This window comes from Berghia stephanieae, chromosome 3 (genome assembly GCF_034508935.2).
Source record: "Berghia stephanieae isolate SIO BIC M18660-M18661 chromosome 3, UCSD_Bste_1.3, whole genome shotgun sequence".
In the NCBI taxonomy this organism is placed as follows: Eukaryota; Metazoa; Mollusca; class Gastropoda; order Nudibranchia; family Aeolidiidae; genus Berghia; species Berghia stephanieae.
The window spans coordinates 78,512,892-78,529,104 of NC_088362.1; the positions used below are offsets into that span (position 1 = coordinate 78,512,892).

Consider the following 16,213-nt stretch of genomic DNA (forward strand, 5'->3'; position numbering starts at 1 on the left):
ATTGCGATTATTAAACTGTAAGTAGCTGAGTGGACGCAAGATATTTAGATTATCATTTTTTCTCAAAGAGTCTATTCATATAGGAGGTCTTTTGCGTTAAAATTGAACTTAATATTTTTATCTTCTACGAAATATTGCTGGAGAGCTGAGAACGAAGGCCAAAACGAGACTCCGTTGAGAAACAACAAATGAAGACAGAAAAATGGAGCAAATTTATTGCTCGAGTCAGTAAAGATTCTATGAAAACCTTGGTAGTTTTATGATTATATTGTGTATATAAAATATGAACAGACTTGGAAAATACACGTTTTTTGGTGATTTTAGATGACGTATTTAGCGCCTCAAAGGAAGGAATAACCCCATTTTAATTTTGTTTTGTTTCTGTGACTGACTCAACTGATTGATGATTGTTGGTGAGACTTGATCATCTTGATGACGATGTGCTGATGTGATGTGAATATTTTTGTTGTTATTATTAGTGGTGATATTATTTCCATAAATGTATTGTAGACATTCATATCGATGTCACCAAAGTATCAGTATCAATCACAATCTTAGTCTTAATTTGTCCTACTGACTGGAGACTGAAGACAAACTGATTCTTTGACTTTGAACTTTGACTTGACTTTGTGATTGTGACCAACATACAAGTCCAACTTGTCAGTCATCAGTGGTTTTTGTCATCAATTATTATGATGATATACGTTCATGTGGATTTTTGTAGACTTTCTCCTTTTTAATGCTTTTACAGTTACATCAATTTTTGAAAGAAATCGAGTAAACCAGATTCCAACCGCTTGCTTATTGATGAAAAAAAAAGAGGAAAAAGATGTAATATCATCGTGTAGCAGTAGCAGAGCAGAGTACCAGCGGTCCCAGGATTGATTATGATTAGAAGAATGGCTCCTTTGTAAATATCAGTTTATCCATCATCACCAAGAGATGAACAGATAATAAACGTGTGAATAATAAAAGTACATACTTAGTGTACCTGGTAAGTAAAATCGTAGCGTCAATTGCCAAGGACCTTGACAATTGTCAAATCGTCAATTGCCAAGGACCGTGTCAGTTCATCAACTACACATGTGTACTTTTAACTGCCACGGAGTACCTTTAGTGTCATGAAGTGATGCATTGCCACAGAGTGATGTTATGTATTAATATTAATTAATACTCTCTTTTACTCTTCTTTCTCTCTGTGTGTCGTTTTCTCTTTTTTTTTCCCCTCCATTACACACACACTCTCTCTCTCTCTCTGTCATTTTCTCTTTTCCCTCTTTGCCATTTTTTCCTCTGTGTATGTATTTCTCTGTCACCCCCCCCTCTCTCTCTCTCTCTTTCCTCTTTTTGTTACGGACCTTGCCAGTTGGTAGATCATCAACTATTTACTAATAATGCCACGGATTGATCTTGTTGCACAAATATTTTACGTTAATTATTCCGTATTAAGACGATGTGCAGTATATTTCCTTTAAATAAAGGAAATCTTACTTTTCTTTTTTAATCTAGGACATCTTGGCAGGGATTTGCCACCTCGTCCTTCTGTTTTTTCCCCCGCTGAATCAGAAATCAACAGTAATTTTTGTTTGATATTATTTTAAATCATCTTGGAATTCGTGAAAAGACATAAAAATTAAAAACAAATGCCAACAAGTGTGGACTTGATCCTTTCCACAACGATTGACAAGGAATGAGTGAATGGCGAATGGAAGAAAAGAAAGTGACGGGGTTCGAGATTCGTATGCGCGCAAATCGAGGCTTGACTGAAATCACCACATTGCAGCTGATTGAGGCCCGATTGAAATCACCACATGCGGCTGAAGAGTTCCAATTTGACTCCTTGGCAATTGATGAACCGTCAACTACCAAGGACTCACTCCTTGGCAATTGACACTTCCAAGTAAAATCAGGTTCCCTTTCTTTATACTTGGACTGTAGTAGTTAGATTCTAATGATATAAAGTGTATGTAATGTAAACACCAGTAGCCCAGACCAGGTTGGTGGCTTTTTTTTAATGGCCAGCTCTATTTCTCTGACCGCTCTGGGAATAAACTTGACCTCTATATTACTTTTTCTCTGAATACTGTGGGCGAATGCTTGGGAAATAAACTTGAAGTCTATTACTCTGAATTCTCGGGGAAATAAACTTGACCTCTATAACTATTTCCGGGAAATAAACTCTATTTCTATGAACACTCAGGGAAATAAACTTGGAAGTTCAAGTTGAACTCTAGTTCAAATTCTCAAATGTTTGGTACAATAATCAATAATACTGACTCGATTTTCCCAAATATTCTGTAAAATAAGGATATATGGTTATACGAACTCTAATCTGAATAGCCTTTATGTTGAGGGGGCAAGTTTTTTTTTTCATCAGAAAAGACAGAAGACAAGAGAAATTTCAAGTCGTCAGCTGTCCAACACAAAAAATATTTTTATTTAATTTTATTTGTTTCAGTTTTCATTTTAATTTCTAATTTCGTTCTTCAATTTTTTCTTTGTTTCAAAAATTCGTTCTTTATTTTGGGGGGGGGGGGGGGGGGGGGGCTTGTTATCACGAATATTCCCAAGTGCTGCAACATGAGAACTGCTAACACAAATGAATGAATATGAATGATAAAAATTTATTGTATCCATTTGTGATAAACAATAATGTCATTATTAGTCCCAGTAAGAATTCCTTATTTCATGTGACAGATGATAGGTTGTTACAACCAAAAGAATTATATTATTATTATTATGCTATTCTCATGATCATCTGGTGATTATGATAATAAATCATACTCGGCAGAGTATCATTTCATTATAAAATTGGAGAGAGAGATAGAATTTTTTTTTTTATTTTGGTTCAAAACCCTTCCCTTTCCACTGTATTTTGGCATTTATTTGGCGCCAGTCAGTCTGGGCTGACGTTATAAAATTGGGAGTGCCACCAAAATTCACGCAGGTGTCAAAATATGACTTAAATTTAAATAAGACACTACGGTGACCATGGAGAATATATTCGAAGTCATCCAGGCACACACACAATTACAGCTCTACTGCTTACTTTCTGCTTACACAGCAAAAGAAGTTGAAGTCATGACAATTGCGACATACACTGATCTCAATGTCCCTTTGCCCTAAGCACAGTATGTGGTTAACGTATATATATAGATGTAACCATCTACGTGGACACTTTGCTTTATTTTTGTACTGAGCGGGTGGTTGGATGGGAGCATCACCCTTGAATCATATACCTATGATGTTCGCATGGGTGTACGATCCGATAGTGATGTCGTTTCTTCTTCTCTTTACTAGCCTATCCTGCTTCTTTGGTTTGTGATTGTATTTTTGACAGGAGATATTTTTTTTTCTGTAAATCTTCTGCCTGTTTGTTCTTGGTTATTTATAATTTAGCTTATGATATCTTTAGGTTATGATTTTGATTGACATTTGTACTATTTTTGTTAGATTGCTTGTTTTTTTGTTTCAGCGGTCTCTCATATACCTCAATTGTGTTGGAAGAGACCTAAAGCAACAAAAAAAAAAAAAAATTTTGTACTGATAATTAAAAGCTACCTGTTCAATTTTATGGGATTTTTTTCGAGGGGGAGAGTGTTGTTTTGTTTTTTTTACTAGATTTTATCCCTGCATTTATAGAACTTTTTATTTTTTGGAGCAATGATTTTTCATTCACTTGATTGATCATTACTATTTTCAAATTTTTAACCATGTAAGGACGATGAAAAGTAAATCAATCAAGAAATGTAACAATCTTTTAGAAGTCAACCTATCCAATAATCATGTGGAGAAACATTTAGAGGGATGTTGTTGTTTAGTTGTGTTGGTTATTTGTATAGAGTTAAACATGTACATTGGGCAGACTAAATCTAAATCTCTTGTATTGGTTAAATTATTGACAGGGTTTCCAGTGGATGTAATTCAGTCCTAAGTAAGATCTTTGTCAGATGGGAGAGAGATGTCTACATAGATACTTTAAACAAGACACACTGGTGCACATTGTTAATGTCCTTCCTTTGAATAAACCCTTTTTTTTTTTTTTGGTTACATTTTGATAGGTGCTGTTAGTAATAGAATGTCAAACATGAGACATTGAGAAGATGTAATTTAGATTTATCTTATGCTGTTTTACCTACTATTCCAACTATGTTTATGAATAACCTTATCTTCTTTATTTTTTCTTCACTCCCCTTGTGAAGTGTTGCTTGAAGTAAAGGCTTTGGATAACAATGTCTGTGAGAAACATTGTCCCGCTTCAATACATTTGCCTTTACGCATTTTGCTGGGCTCTGTGTCTGTCTGGAATTATGGGTATAGCTGGTGTCAGCAATGACACAAGGAATGGATCATCACCTGTTTTGCTCAGTGATCAAGCACTTCATAATGGTAATTTTTATTGTTTTTATGGGTACGACTTGGTCTAATGGTGCTGTTTACTTTTACTCACCAAATTATTTTTAAATGTTCACTAATATTAATAATAAATTTCCTCTATTAATGGGTACTAATGGGAAATGCTATTTATTATTATTATTATTTAGATTTTTTTTTTTTTTAAAATTATTATTGGTATTATAATATTCACTTTAAATAGCTTAGCACATAAAGTTGCCTTTCCTGTCTCTTATTATTGACATGTATCAGGCCTGTAAATCTTCCATCTATTGTCGGATTTCCGACAGTATAATTTTGCTCTATAAGTGCTAAAAAAAAAATAATAACAAAAGATAATAGTAAAAATGAAATTTGTAACGCCAAAGAACAGAACCAATAAAAAAGAAAATGAAAGACTTTTATTTCGTTCCCCGAAAAAAATAGATTTTATTCTGTTTCAACAAATGCTGACTTAAAAAAAACAAAACAAAAAACTTTTTATTTGTCGCATCTAAGACAAAACATGCCGTCTATCACTATCAGCTAGCTATAATATTATCATGCCACCTACCCGCTCCGCTATACGTGTATGTATTCACTGGCTGGCTACTGTGCCACAGCCAGCGAGAGAGAGGTCGTGAAGTTCGCGCGAGTCGTCTTCATGTTCACACACACACACACCTAGTCAGTAAATAACGCACACACAGAAGTGTGTCCAACCGGACCGGAAGGTTTCTCTCTATTTTGCTACCGACACACATGCATATCTCCGGTTCTCATATCGTTTTCTCTATATTTTATTGGTTCCGTCCCAATGTGAGACGGAAAAAAGATAATGCGAAATAATTATTTTTCTTTGAAATATATATTCTTCTTCGAAAGCTCTCACACCACCGCACCACCTCCTCTTCTTCTTCTTCTTCTTCTTCTTCTTCTTCTTCTTCTTCTTCTTCTTCTTCTTCTTCTTCTTCTTCTTCTTCTTCTTCTTCTTCTTCTTCTTCTTCTTTTTCTTCTTCTTCTTCTTCTTCTATAAGAATTAATCCAAATAAACGAAAGAATCTGCGTAATTTAACACAAACAGGAGCGAAGATACGCAGCTTCCCGTGTCGAGCACTAGACGTCTAGATACACATCCTTCATTTTACAACTAACTCAGACCTGGGACCTCAAATAATTGGGATTTTTTTTTTGATTCCATAAAATAAGGACCTCGTTATAATAAGTAGGGGAAAGTGACATGATTTGACTAGTCAATTGACGTGTCATATCTGTGTTGTGTCCATATTTTTGTCCTGTTGTGTCTATTTTCGCGTGTTCAAAAAGTTCCAACAATTTTTTCACCAACCATTTACAGGCCTGATGTATAAAACTTGAAAATTTGAACATTTATTTAGCAAAATATCCACTAATGTGCTCAAAGGGTATCTAGTCAACAGCAACACTAAACATGTAGGATGAGACATGATGCCTGTAAGTGTAAGGAGTATTATTTTCGGAAGAGACTGCTCTGTTAACGATCAGTAACTTATTTTACACTTGCAGAGAGAGAATGTGAGTTTGAGACTTTTTTAAGGACTCCACTTTGTGGTGATCATAGCAGGGCTTGAACCCAAGACCACAAAGCTGCACAATAAAAAGATATAAAAGAATCGTGTCTTATAATATAAAATTCATTTCATGGTTAGCTAATGGAAATGAAAATTTGAACAAGATTGGGTGTAATTTTCTGTGATGTAAAGGACATGTTGTCCTCGGTTGTATGATTTTCCTCATAGACATTTTGACCTTCATGTCACCCAAACTAAATAATTCTGGTAGTTTATTGGAATCTTTTCTGAAATAAAAAACCCCGAATAAACTGCTTTTTAAAAAAGATTAAGTAAGTAGACAGTTACTTATCAATTCAAAAATATCTTTTTTATAATTTATTTTATTATTGTACTTTGCTTTTTATTTGTTTAAAAGGCTGCAGCCATTCAGAAATTACGAAGATGGTAATATTTTTATTTTCTTGTTTTCAAGATGATTCCAAAATGGGATGTATAGATTGGGAAGGCAAGCTTGTCAAAGACGGGGAGAAATATGTACCTAACAAGAATGACATGTGTATGAGATGCACCTGTCGTGGGCGGTTCCCTGTGATTTGCCACTCTGTTGCATGTTCTCCACCTTTGGACTGTACCAATGTTAAACTCGTTTCTGGTGCTTGCTGTGAATATGAGTGTTTGGATGATATTGGGAGAAATCTTACAGATGCAGGAAATAACCCATCTTCAGGTAAGTGACTTTAAATAGAATAAGAAACCTCAACACTGACCAAGTTCACACCTCTCGAGTAGCTCTCGAGTGTATTTTCCATTCTTCATACTCACACAGTTCATTAGAACACAATAGGAAACAATAATGTGAAATCACATGTGAGGTGCGTGCATCCCTTCTATTCTAATAGCACAGTCAAGCTTTAAGCATGCTACAGATGTAAAACAGAAATTTTTGAAATGATGTATATTTATCCCTTTTTAAACACTGTTTTTGTATGCATGCTCATTCTTGTTAAAAAAAATATACTAGTAAACAACCAATGCTGGTATTCAGCATGATTTTAAAATTTCATTTTATATCTTTAATGGTTTTATCTTTTATTCAGAAAACTCTGAGAGCATTGCCAATCTTAGTTTGAGACTGATCGCATCAACTGTTACATCCCTTCTCTTTCTGGCACTCCTACTATTTATGGTCCAAAGGTTGCGACAAAGACGAATGCTTATGGCTATGAGAAGTAAGTTTTGTCAGTGATTTCTGATACATCTATATGTATACTTTGAAGGACACAAAAAAAACGTCAGATTTTTTTTCATCTACATTTATCTTCCTTTATTCATCTTTTAACTGGTTAAAAACTTATACATTAGGCAGGTAGTGTAAGACTTTTTTCTGTGGACAATAATATCATTTCTTGTTTTGAAAGAAGACAATTTGTTTTTTTCTTGGCCCTGCCTGATATATTATTGATAGTAGAGAAACAATTTGAATTGTTTTTTGATTTTTGGACTAGCTCCTATGTCTTACCTTATTATTTAGGGTGGAGGGATGGGCTTGGGTGGAGCTCATCGATATAATCATGATTCAGATTTAATTAGGTTTCAGCTTGGCAGCCGAATAAACTTTATGACGATAATGCATTTTATTTTATCTCTTTGATTTGTCTCATATAAATGAATGGTGCTTCATTTATTTTTTTCTGTTTTGTAGGATTTCAAGCCAGATCTGATGTTTGCATCAGTGGTGATCTGGATTGTGAACAAAACATCCCAGACAACTTCATGTCCTTGGAATGTCCCCCTTACACAGACCCACCCCCTCCTTACTCTCCTCCCAAACCACCACACATTCTTCCTGGTGAGCAGCCTCCAGCCTATGATGAAATTAGCATTGCAGAGAATGCAAGCCGTGAATCAAGGTCAGGGAGTAATCAAGAAGAGCGAGGCTCTCATGAGAGTCGACTTGTCAGTGAAATAGCAACAACAAACAGTTCTGTTAGAGCGGCGCTACAAAATGAATCAAACCAGTCCAATGGTTTTCACCAAATGTATTCACCAGTCCGGAGCCCTTCATTTGGTGTTGAGATGGAAATGCCCAGAAATTCAGTCCAGTCACAGACTTCAAACTCAAATCGGAATGAGGATATATTGCCGGCTTATGCTAGCACGGATATTGTCTTCAGGAATGCTACATTTTCTACAATGGTGACACCACCACACAGGCAAACAGATTCGAACGATACTCCTACTCATTCGTCTAATCACAATGAGATTTCAGGTGCCAGTGGAAATAGTGTACCTTGCACTGCTGCAACAGGGATGCCAACGCTTACAGCATTCCAGAGATTTTCTAGTCTATTTAAAAGAGATAAATCAAAATATAAGAATAGATCAGCTACACAACAGAGGCGGCCTGTGTCTGAGTTTGTACCTTCCCACTATGCAACACTTTCTAGAACTCATCATACTTTAACTGTAGCAACTAACACTGATGAGGATGAGTCTAATAAGGTTGCTAATGATTTGTCAAATGTAACTTATAGAAATAATAATAATAATAATAATAATCGAAATGGTGGATCGAGGGTCAGGAGTTGTTATCCAAATCTAAGTCTCACAGACAGAATGCGATCGAGCTATGACAGTGCCAGAGCTGCATATGAATTAGCGGCTTTAAGTCCGAGTACAAGCTCCAACAGTTCCATAAGTGTAGATCAATTACCAATTCAAGACGGTTCCATTACTACTTCATGTGTACCTTCTTCAACAACTTTCAGCACGGATGTTGTGTCACCACTACAGTCTGCCACTCACCATGCACAAGAAGATGTCCGTGAATTACTTCAACAACAGCAAGTAGAAAATAATAATTCACTCAGTTGTGATGGTTCACCAATGAATCATTCTTCAACTCACTCGCTACCAACTGATTCAACTATAGTTAATGATTTTACTCAATTTCAATCTCAGTCAAAGTATTCTGGTGATTTTGCTAATTGTGATCAAGGGAGATTTTCATCATCTTTATATAATGACAAAAACTCAGTTCAAAATAGAGATAGATATTTCAATGCTAGGCGTTTAGAAAGTGAAGAATCTCGCCTTAGGGAGGACAACGATCTTAATTTTAACTCTGGAAATAGAATAAGGCATTTCAATCCAAACATAAATAGTCATTCATCAATTCATCCTCGTGAAATATCAAAGCAAGAGTCACCATCTGCACCGGGAGGTGCTACAAGTCACTCTGGTGCATACCCTCCTTCCCCTCTACCTACTCTCGGGAAAATGAGGAGGTCTCACTCATCACAGTCACAGGTCTCTACATTCTCTGTCTGCTCTGAAACAGGGGAGAAAAAACTGAAAAATGATACGCAAGAATTAGACAGTAGTGGCAAACCATTGGCCTCTGACTGCCAATATCCTCCTCATCCCCATAGTCTTTCTCAGCCATACAACAAACCACATAAAAACTCTCCTCATTCCAACTCATTACTGTTCCGAGGGAATCCCAATCCTCCTACTCTGAAAAGAGGTGCTTCATCCATCCCAGTAACTTCTCCACTCGACTCAAATCTTCAGCCTGCTACGCTAGTCGTTCCTCTTTCAGATCATCCTTCACTTAGCTATAATGTACACAGTGTTACTAATCAGAATAAAAATTTCAAGCAATTGGATCTTAACATTGACTTGCAGTCATTTGATGACGATAACTTGTCATCTACAGCTGTACAAAGTTCTCCCATTTCCCCACCATTTGTAACTGTGCAATCTGGAAAACTTATTTCTAATCCACCACCACCAGCACCAGCTGTCGAATGGCCAACTGGCAGAGATATCAGTGAGCCTTTGGGAAAAGTTTGTCATGAGAATACTGAGGAAAATAAAAAGTTTAGAAAGAAAAGAGATAAAGAGAAAAAATCAACAGGTCTCTCATTTAAACAGAAGGATACATCCAATAGTCCAAATCACATATTTAAAGAAGCTGTTAAGGTTAAACATGATTTAGGCAATAATAAAAATAAACATGCCAGACTTAGCAATACAAAGGGCATGTCTGGTAGAAGGGCTGATAAAAAACGTGTAGCTCTTTTCCAACCTAATTCTAGCTTTATAGACAATTCTATACTTCCTGATTTTGAAGATTTTTCAACATCTTATGGCAATGCTGATGTGTATCGTAGTCAAGTTTGTGATCCACCCTCTTCAACATCAACGTTTCCTGTTCTCTCATCTCCATTCCACAATTATATTGATAACAATCCAGACACTCTCCAATCATCAAAGGATGGTGGACAAGATGCAAAAAGAAGTCATCTATTCTCCTCCCCGAAAGCTACTGTCCATGACGTAGGAGCCACTGGTTATATTAACAGTCCATTATCTTCCAGACACCCCCAGCAAAATAATCTAAGCAATGTTAAATACCCAAGTCCCCAATCTAGAAAAAAGCCAAGTCATAAACGACAAATCTTGTCAGGTAATCGTAACTCTAATGTTGCTGTCCCCAACTCTGCTAGTCAGAAACACAACAGATCTAAATCACTCACTGTTGCTGAAAAGATACTTGAGTGTGATCCAGCAATCAATGACACAGCGTTTGAACAAGTGATTCCTGGGGGGAGGTGGGTGAAATCAGGGTTTGGTCATGATTTGGCCTTTGATGATCAATTGGGAGGGATGGACATGGGTATTTCAGATAGAACAATGGAGCTACACTACCCTAATCCACCCACAGTCAAATCAAACAGAGTTGAGGGCAATGTTGTTTCCAAAAGTTCTGAAGTGGCTCACTCTCCACACGTCCCAGAGTCAAAGGTTGCCACTGCAGCTGTTGTGCCTTTACCCACTCGCAGACGGTCAGGTCTCAGTCAAGATTTGTCTTTTGTCAACAGATCAGAAGTAAACCCGAACCCATCAAAAAGACTTAACAAGAGGAGTTCTCTCCCTGGATTTTTGACATTCACAACAAATACAAATCAACAACCTCAAAAAAGTTACTGTGATTCACCCGATTATGTTGCCAATGAAAATTTCAACCAACCTGAGACAGAAATGTCACAAAAACAGTTGAAAAATTTAAAAGAAAGAAGAGAAAGGTCAAACCCACATGATAAGAATGGGAGATATACAGCTACCAGTTATGTATGATCCAAAGAAGTTAAGTGCTAAGAAGATAATTTTATTGGATCATCTGCAATTGCTAAAAGATGAAAGCTTTTATATACCACATGTGTTGATGTGTGTGTGTGTGTGTGTGTTCAAATATCCGTATGGGATACACCAGTTGCTTGATATTTGTTGACAGATTGCTTGATTTACACCTATATATATTTGGTCTAAAAAGACACCCCATGGTATTATCAGATGAGTCTTGTCAGAATGTAAATATAGGCCTAATGATATTTTCGCATTATGATATTATCATGATGATCCATTTGGTCTTCATCTGCCATTTAAAAAAAAAATATTGTTTAGTTGTTTTTAGTTAGCAAGAATCAATTCTAATAACCTGGCATGTTGAATTCGAATTGTGATTCTCATCTGGTGTATCCCATACTGGCAAATGGTGTTTGATATCATCTACTCAAAGGACTGATGCCTTTATAATATAAAGCTTTTTGTAACGACTTGTGCAATTTTCTTATTGCTGTTTTTTCACAGCAAAATCTGTACATAACTAATTTACACTACTGCAATTATTATAGACATCTCAGCATTTATATATTAAAAATATTGTATTATTTTAAAAGAAATTCTCTATCCATAGATTATAATCTTCATTGTCACCAAAATGTAACTCTCTCACCTCTGTTTATAGCACCCCTCATTCACAATGTATTAACATGAAATCGGAACTACTTCTACTTAATGAACCAAGACTTGCAACATTATAATTATATATCTTTCCTATACTTTTATATATTATAATACAAATACTTACTTGTCATGTTATTTTGATTTTTAACAAATCTTTTTGAATAGAGGAGTGATTGAGTCCTCGAAAATATTACTTTGTTTAGTCTTATAATCGAGAATTTTGTTTTTACTTTGCATTATTTTATGAAATATCCCTATTTATCATTCTAGTCCTATTAAGAGATATTTAAATAGTTTTTCTGAGTTATTGCTTTTTTTAAAGTAAAACCATAAGTAATAACACAGAGTGGTTGGATATAGAAGTAAGAATAGAAAAATATGGGTTCAGATGAAGTATGGAGCATACACTTTTATCACTAATGTTGAGAAATATAGGGAATAGATAGAGATGTGCCAAATGGAAACATAGAATAAAAATATTATGGTGTATCGGAGTCAAACCAGGTATAGAACTGGAATGACACTCACCAACAGGCAGGGAGAGAGATGGGTAAGCAAATGAATGCATTAGGACTTAGCCATCCAGCCACTCACTGGCTTTCAAACTCAGTGACATGCGGGTGCTGCTTTCAAAACTTCTGAGGAGATCAATGAGGCTAATCATTGGCATCAACATCTCTTAGACTTGCAGACAGGTCCAATGACTTATGATAGAAATACTGTGTGTCTTGTCTTGACACAATAGAAATTTGCCAGTGTTTAATGGGGATGATTTGATTTATGCAATATTTTTTCTCAGTGGTAGTTGATATAGGGAGGAAAAAAGATTATTATAAGGTGGAACAAAAAATCCCATATAAAGTAAAATGCTTTTTTGGTATGTCCCTTAGAGTAAAATGGTATGCATTATTAAAGATGTTTTCATTGAATTTGTATTATGGTTGTGATGTAGTCTTTACCAACAAATGTGTAATACTGCTGTTTGTGAGCAATGGATGGCATTTGTAATGTGAATTGTATTCTGTCATTTAGAATTTCCTGCCTTTTTTATTTTTTTTTTTTTTGACGTTTGGGACTAAAAAGGAGCTCATGAATATTCATATTTTATATTGACATGAAGATCTGATTGTAACCATTGAGCTTATAAGCCTGTGGAGTGTCTAAGGTGCTCAATCTACATTATTTTGAATCATTTAAAATAAAAAATTTATCAGTCAGCAAGTTCCTAGACTTTTTCTTAAGGTGTTCATTCATTTATGTCGGTTAAAACTATGACTGTGTATTTGTAGGTGTCTATGCAATTTTGTCTGATGAATGATTGTGACTGTGTCCAAGGTTATTAGGGTCTTTCGTAGTTGAAGTTTTGAATTTTATCCTTAAGCAGGTGCCTAGGGAAGGTGGGTAAATAAAACCAAAAACAACAAAAAACTAGTTTCTTTAACAAACTTGACTCTTTAATTTACAGAAACTTTCAGTGTTTTATGTGTTATGGAAATTTAGTGACAATTACACACTTATGGAAATGAAAGAAATATTACAGATTTTGATTTCAAAGCAATTTGGTTGCAGTGTTAGAGAAAAAATTAATTTAAAAAAAATATATATATCACTGTGTTAATGCCCCTGATATTTAAGACGATTTCTAACTCGTAATGGTGACAGTTATCAACAGACTATATTATATATAAATAAAAGGCTGTATGTAGCATTTTTTCGTTTGGTTAAGTATAAGTGAAATTTTACCATCTACACTGTAGTCCGCTCAAAATAAACTTCCGAGGACCAGACTAAAAGTATCTTATCCAAAACTCAAGGGGAACAACCTTTCATTGATTCACATTTGTTTAATCTGTTAACCCCTTCTTGGTAAATACATATCTAGCGGGCAGGGAGGTACATACTGTGTCTTCTATCCCCTTTTATCTGTTTTCCAATATGCTTTCTATCTTTGTCTTGGAATGAGATTACTAGGTTTTTTCCTGGCCCTAGTCGGAGTCCTGGCTGGGAGAATAAACAGTCAAATGCATCGTTATGGCTTTGGGAGATGATATTTTTTTCCTTGTAAATCATCTCTCTCTTATGTATAATTGTATTTGTTATTTTAAATGTATAATGTATTTGAGTGTATTCCTCTTTGTTGGATTTTGTACTTGTGTCCGGATAAGACTAATAGGTGATCTCAAACTAAGTACATTGGTGGTATGATCTTGGAATTTACATCTGATCCCTATTTGTTCCCAGTTCCCCTTTGTCTTACTTTTTCTTGAGTGCTTTAATTGTAATTCTAGAACTTTTTACCATCCCATTTTCTTTCTTTTTACTGGCACTGATATAACTTAAATTTGTTGCAAGCGCCGTAAAACCCTTAAAAACAAACAAAACATAAATACATATCCCCAGAAAGACGGGCCAAGCTTCCTGTTACGCTGGGTTAAACTAAGAGTCTAAGAGTTACTTTTTTTTTCTACTATCTTTGTCGTTAAGAGTCCTCTTTCACAATGAAAACCACGTATGAAGATATAAACGCTTGAAAGGCAGAGTGAGAATGAAAAACAAAAGTTGGGAGAGTTGAGATGCTATCATCACTCGTTTCTTCTATGGCTAATTGCGTGATGATTGTCAGTCTCGTTCTGTTTACCAAATGGTGAGCCTAGTGTTAAGTGTGGGGGAGGGGGTAGGCAACAACAAGATGCCCACTTTGCAGTGGCATGGATGAGACTGGGGATGGAAGGACTACGATACCTTTGTTTTACTTAATGTTTACTGTTAACTGTCTCACAGCAGTAACCAAACCAATAACCTTATACTCACATTTCACTTTTATGTTAATCACAGACAACATTGTTGTATGTAGGTACATAATTGATTTCATTGTCATTATAATAAGATTTTGATTGCAAAAGAATATAATATATCATGAAAGAGAAATGTTTTTGAAGTTGAAAACAAGTTATCTTTGAATCATATATAAAGTGTTAACCGTTATCAATTTGTTGCTTTCTTAAGTAAAGTTCATTAAACAGTTTTTTAGATGAATGTATAAATAAATTTTCCATTTTGATTTTTCATTTATATTACATTGTTTCTTGACATTGTGGTAGTTGGAACTCCCCTCAGCTCAGGGGAAATGTCGGCCTCCTGGACGTTGGATTATATATTATTATATATATATATATATATATATTATATATATATATATATATATATCAGTCCACCTTTGCTGTCTCTGCTATCATTTTGTCCCTTTCATTTTGCTTTTTGTTGTTGTTCTAGAATGAGACCATTCAATTTTGCTCAGTATCTTTTGCTAAGAGAGAGAGAAAGAGAGATCTTTTTATTTTTAAAAATGAGAAATGGTACAGCAAACTCCCTATATTGACATCGTTGAGACTAGAAAAAAATGTTCCTATAAAGAGTTGTTGGTATAGCAGAGCAACCAATAATGGCGGGGGAAGGGGAGGGGTAAAGACTATGGGATACCTTTTCCCAGCCGTTTACATTGGCAGTCTGAACCACAGCAGGCTCTCTTGAAGCAACTCGCAGGATAACTTATCGCTCTTAGCTTATCTACAGTTATCTTTGCCTGATCTATAATGATCGTCAACAACACGGGTGTATTGATTGCTTACTATGTTAGAACAGTTGCATTAACGTCGACGCTTTTTTCTCTGAGGTTCAAATCTACGATGTTCGATTTTCTCTTGTTTCTTGATGATTGTGGTCAAGCTGTTATTTAGGAATCCGGGTTTTGTTCCTTAGATGAGGCAAAGGTAGACAAAAAGCTACAGTTGATGGTGTTGCATTCACCAGCCAATTGACCAGTATGGCTCTCGCTCCTGCGCCAAAGATTATAGTGAGCGATTATCTCAACTTGGTAGCAGTAGGAGTTGACATTGTGATTCCTTTACACATTCGCATGCTGGATAATAATAGCAGGTCGATATCCAGCAGTGAGGAGCGTTCATTAATTTGCTGGTTGACGGCAGTTGAATGTGTAATGCGAAGTGCCAGCTTAGCTAGATTTTGTCTCTTTTTGCCTCAATTTCGGAACGTTCCTCTGTCAACATGTCCAAAAGGGACTAGATATCATTGGTCAGCAAATCATGGTTTTCATTTGCAACAAGTACTGGATATCATTAGTGGGAAAGCGAGCATTTTCATTGACCAGAAAGTTCGTCTTAACTGTCAATTTGAAGTGCCAATCACTTCCATATTGATGTCCCTGTACAGGGTTTTGCTAAAATGCATGTCATTGTGGTGAGTTTTTTTTTTTCTTACCAATGACATTTCACAGTCATTAAAACCACAGCTAGTTTGTGTTATTCACTTTTTACTTTTACTAAAGTTTTACTTTTACAGCTTGTCATCCATTATTTTTTTGTTTGTTTGTTTTAGTCACCATTATCAGCAGAAAGTATTATTTTTATAGTTTACATACGCTATTATATCCTGGCAGCATTCGCAATTTTTTTCCT

The 16,213-nt window shown here is 35.5% G+C and overlaps 1 protein-coding gene across 2 annotated transcripts; it reads left to right on the forward strand.

The window, feature by feature from the left end:
• The first annotated feature begins 128 nt into the window (after positions 1-128).
• On the forward strand, positions 129-14,804 carry LOC144968524 (uncharacterized). Of its 2 annotated transcripts, XM_078906981.1 has the most exons (6): positions 129-224; positions 752-994; positions 4,203-4,389; positions 6,400-6,654; positions 7,025-7,156; positions 7,630-14,804. In XM_078906981.1, exons 3-6 carry the CDS (start codon positions 4,233-4,235, stop codon positions 11,067-11,069), a joined length of 3,984 nt encoding a protein of 1,327 aa, XP_078763107.1. In that variant the 5' UTR covers positions 129-224; positions 752-994; positions 4,203-4,232; the 3' UTR covers positions 11,070-14,804. The 2 variants fall into 2 exon arrangements, with proteins under 2 accessions (XP_078763107.1, XP_078763108.1); XM_078906982.1 differs by lacking the exon at positions 752-994.
• The last annotated feature ends 1,409 nt before the right edge of the window (positions 14,805-16,213 follow it).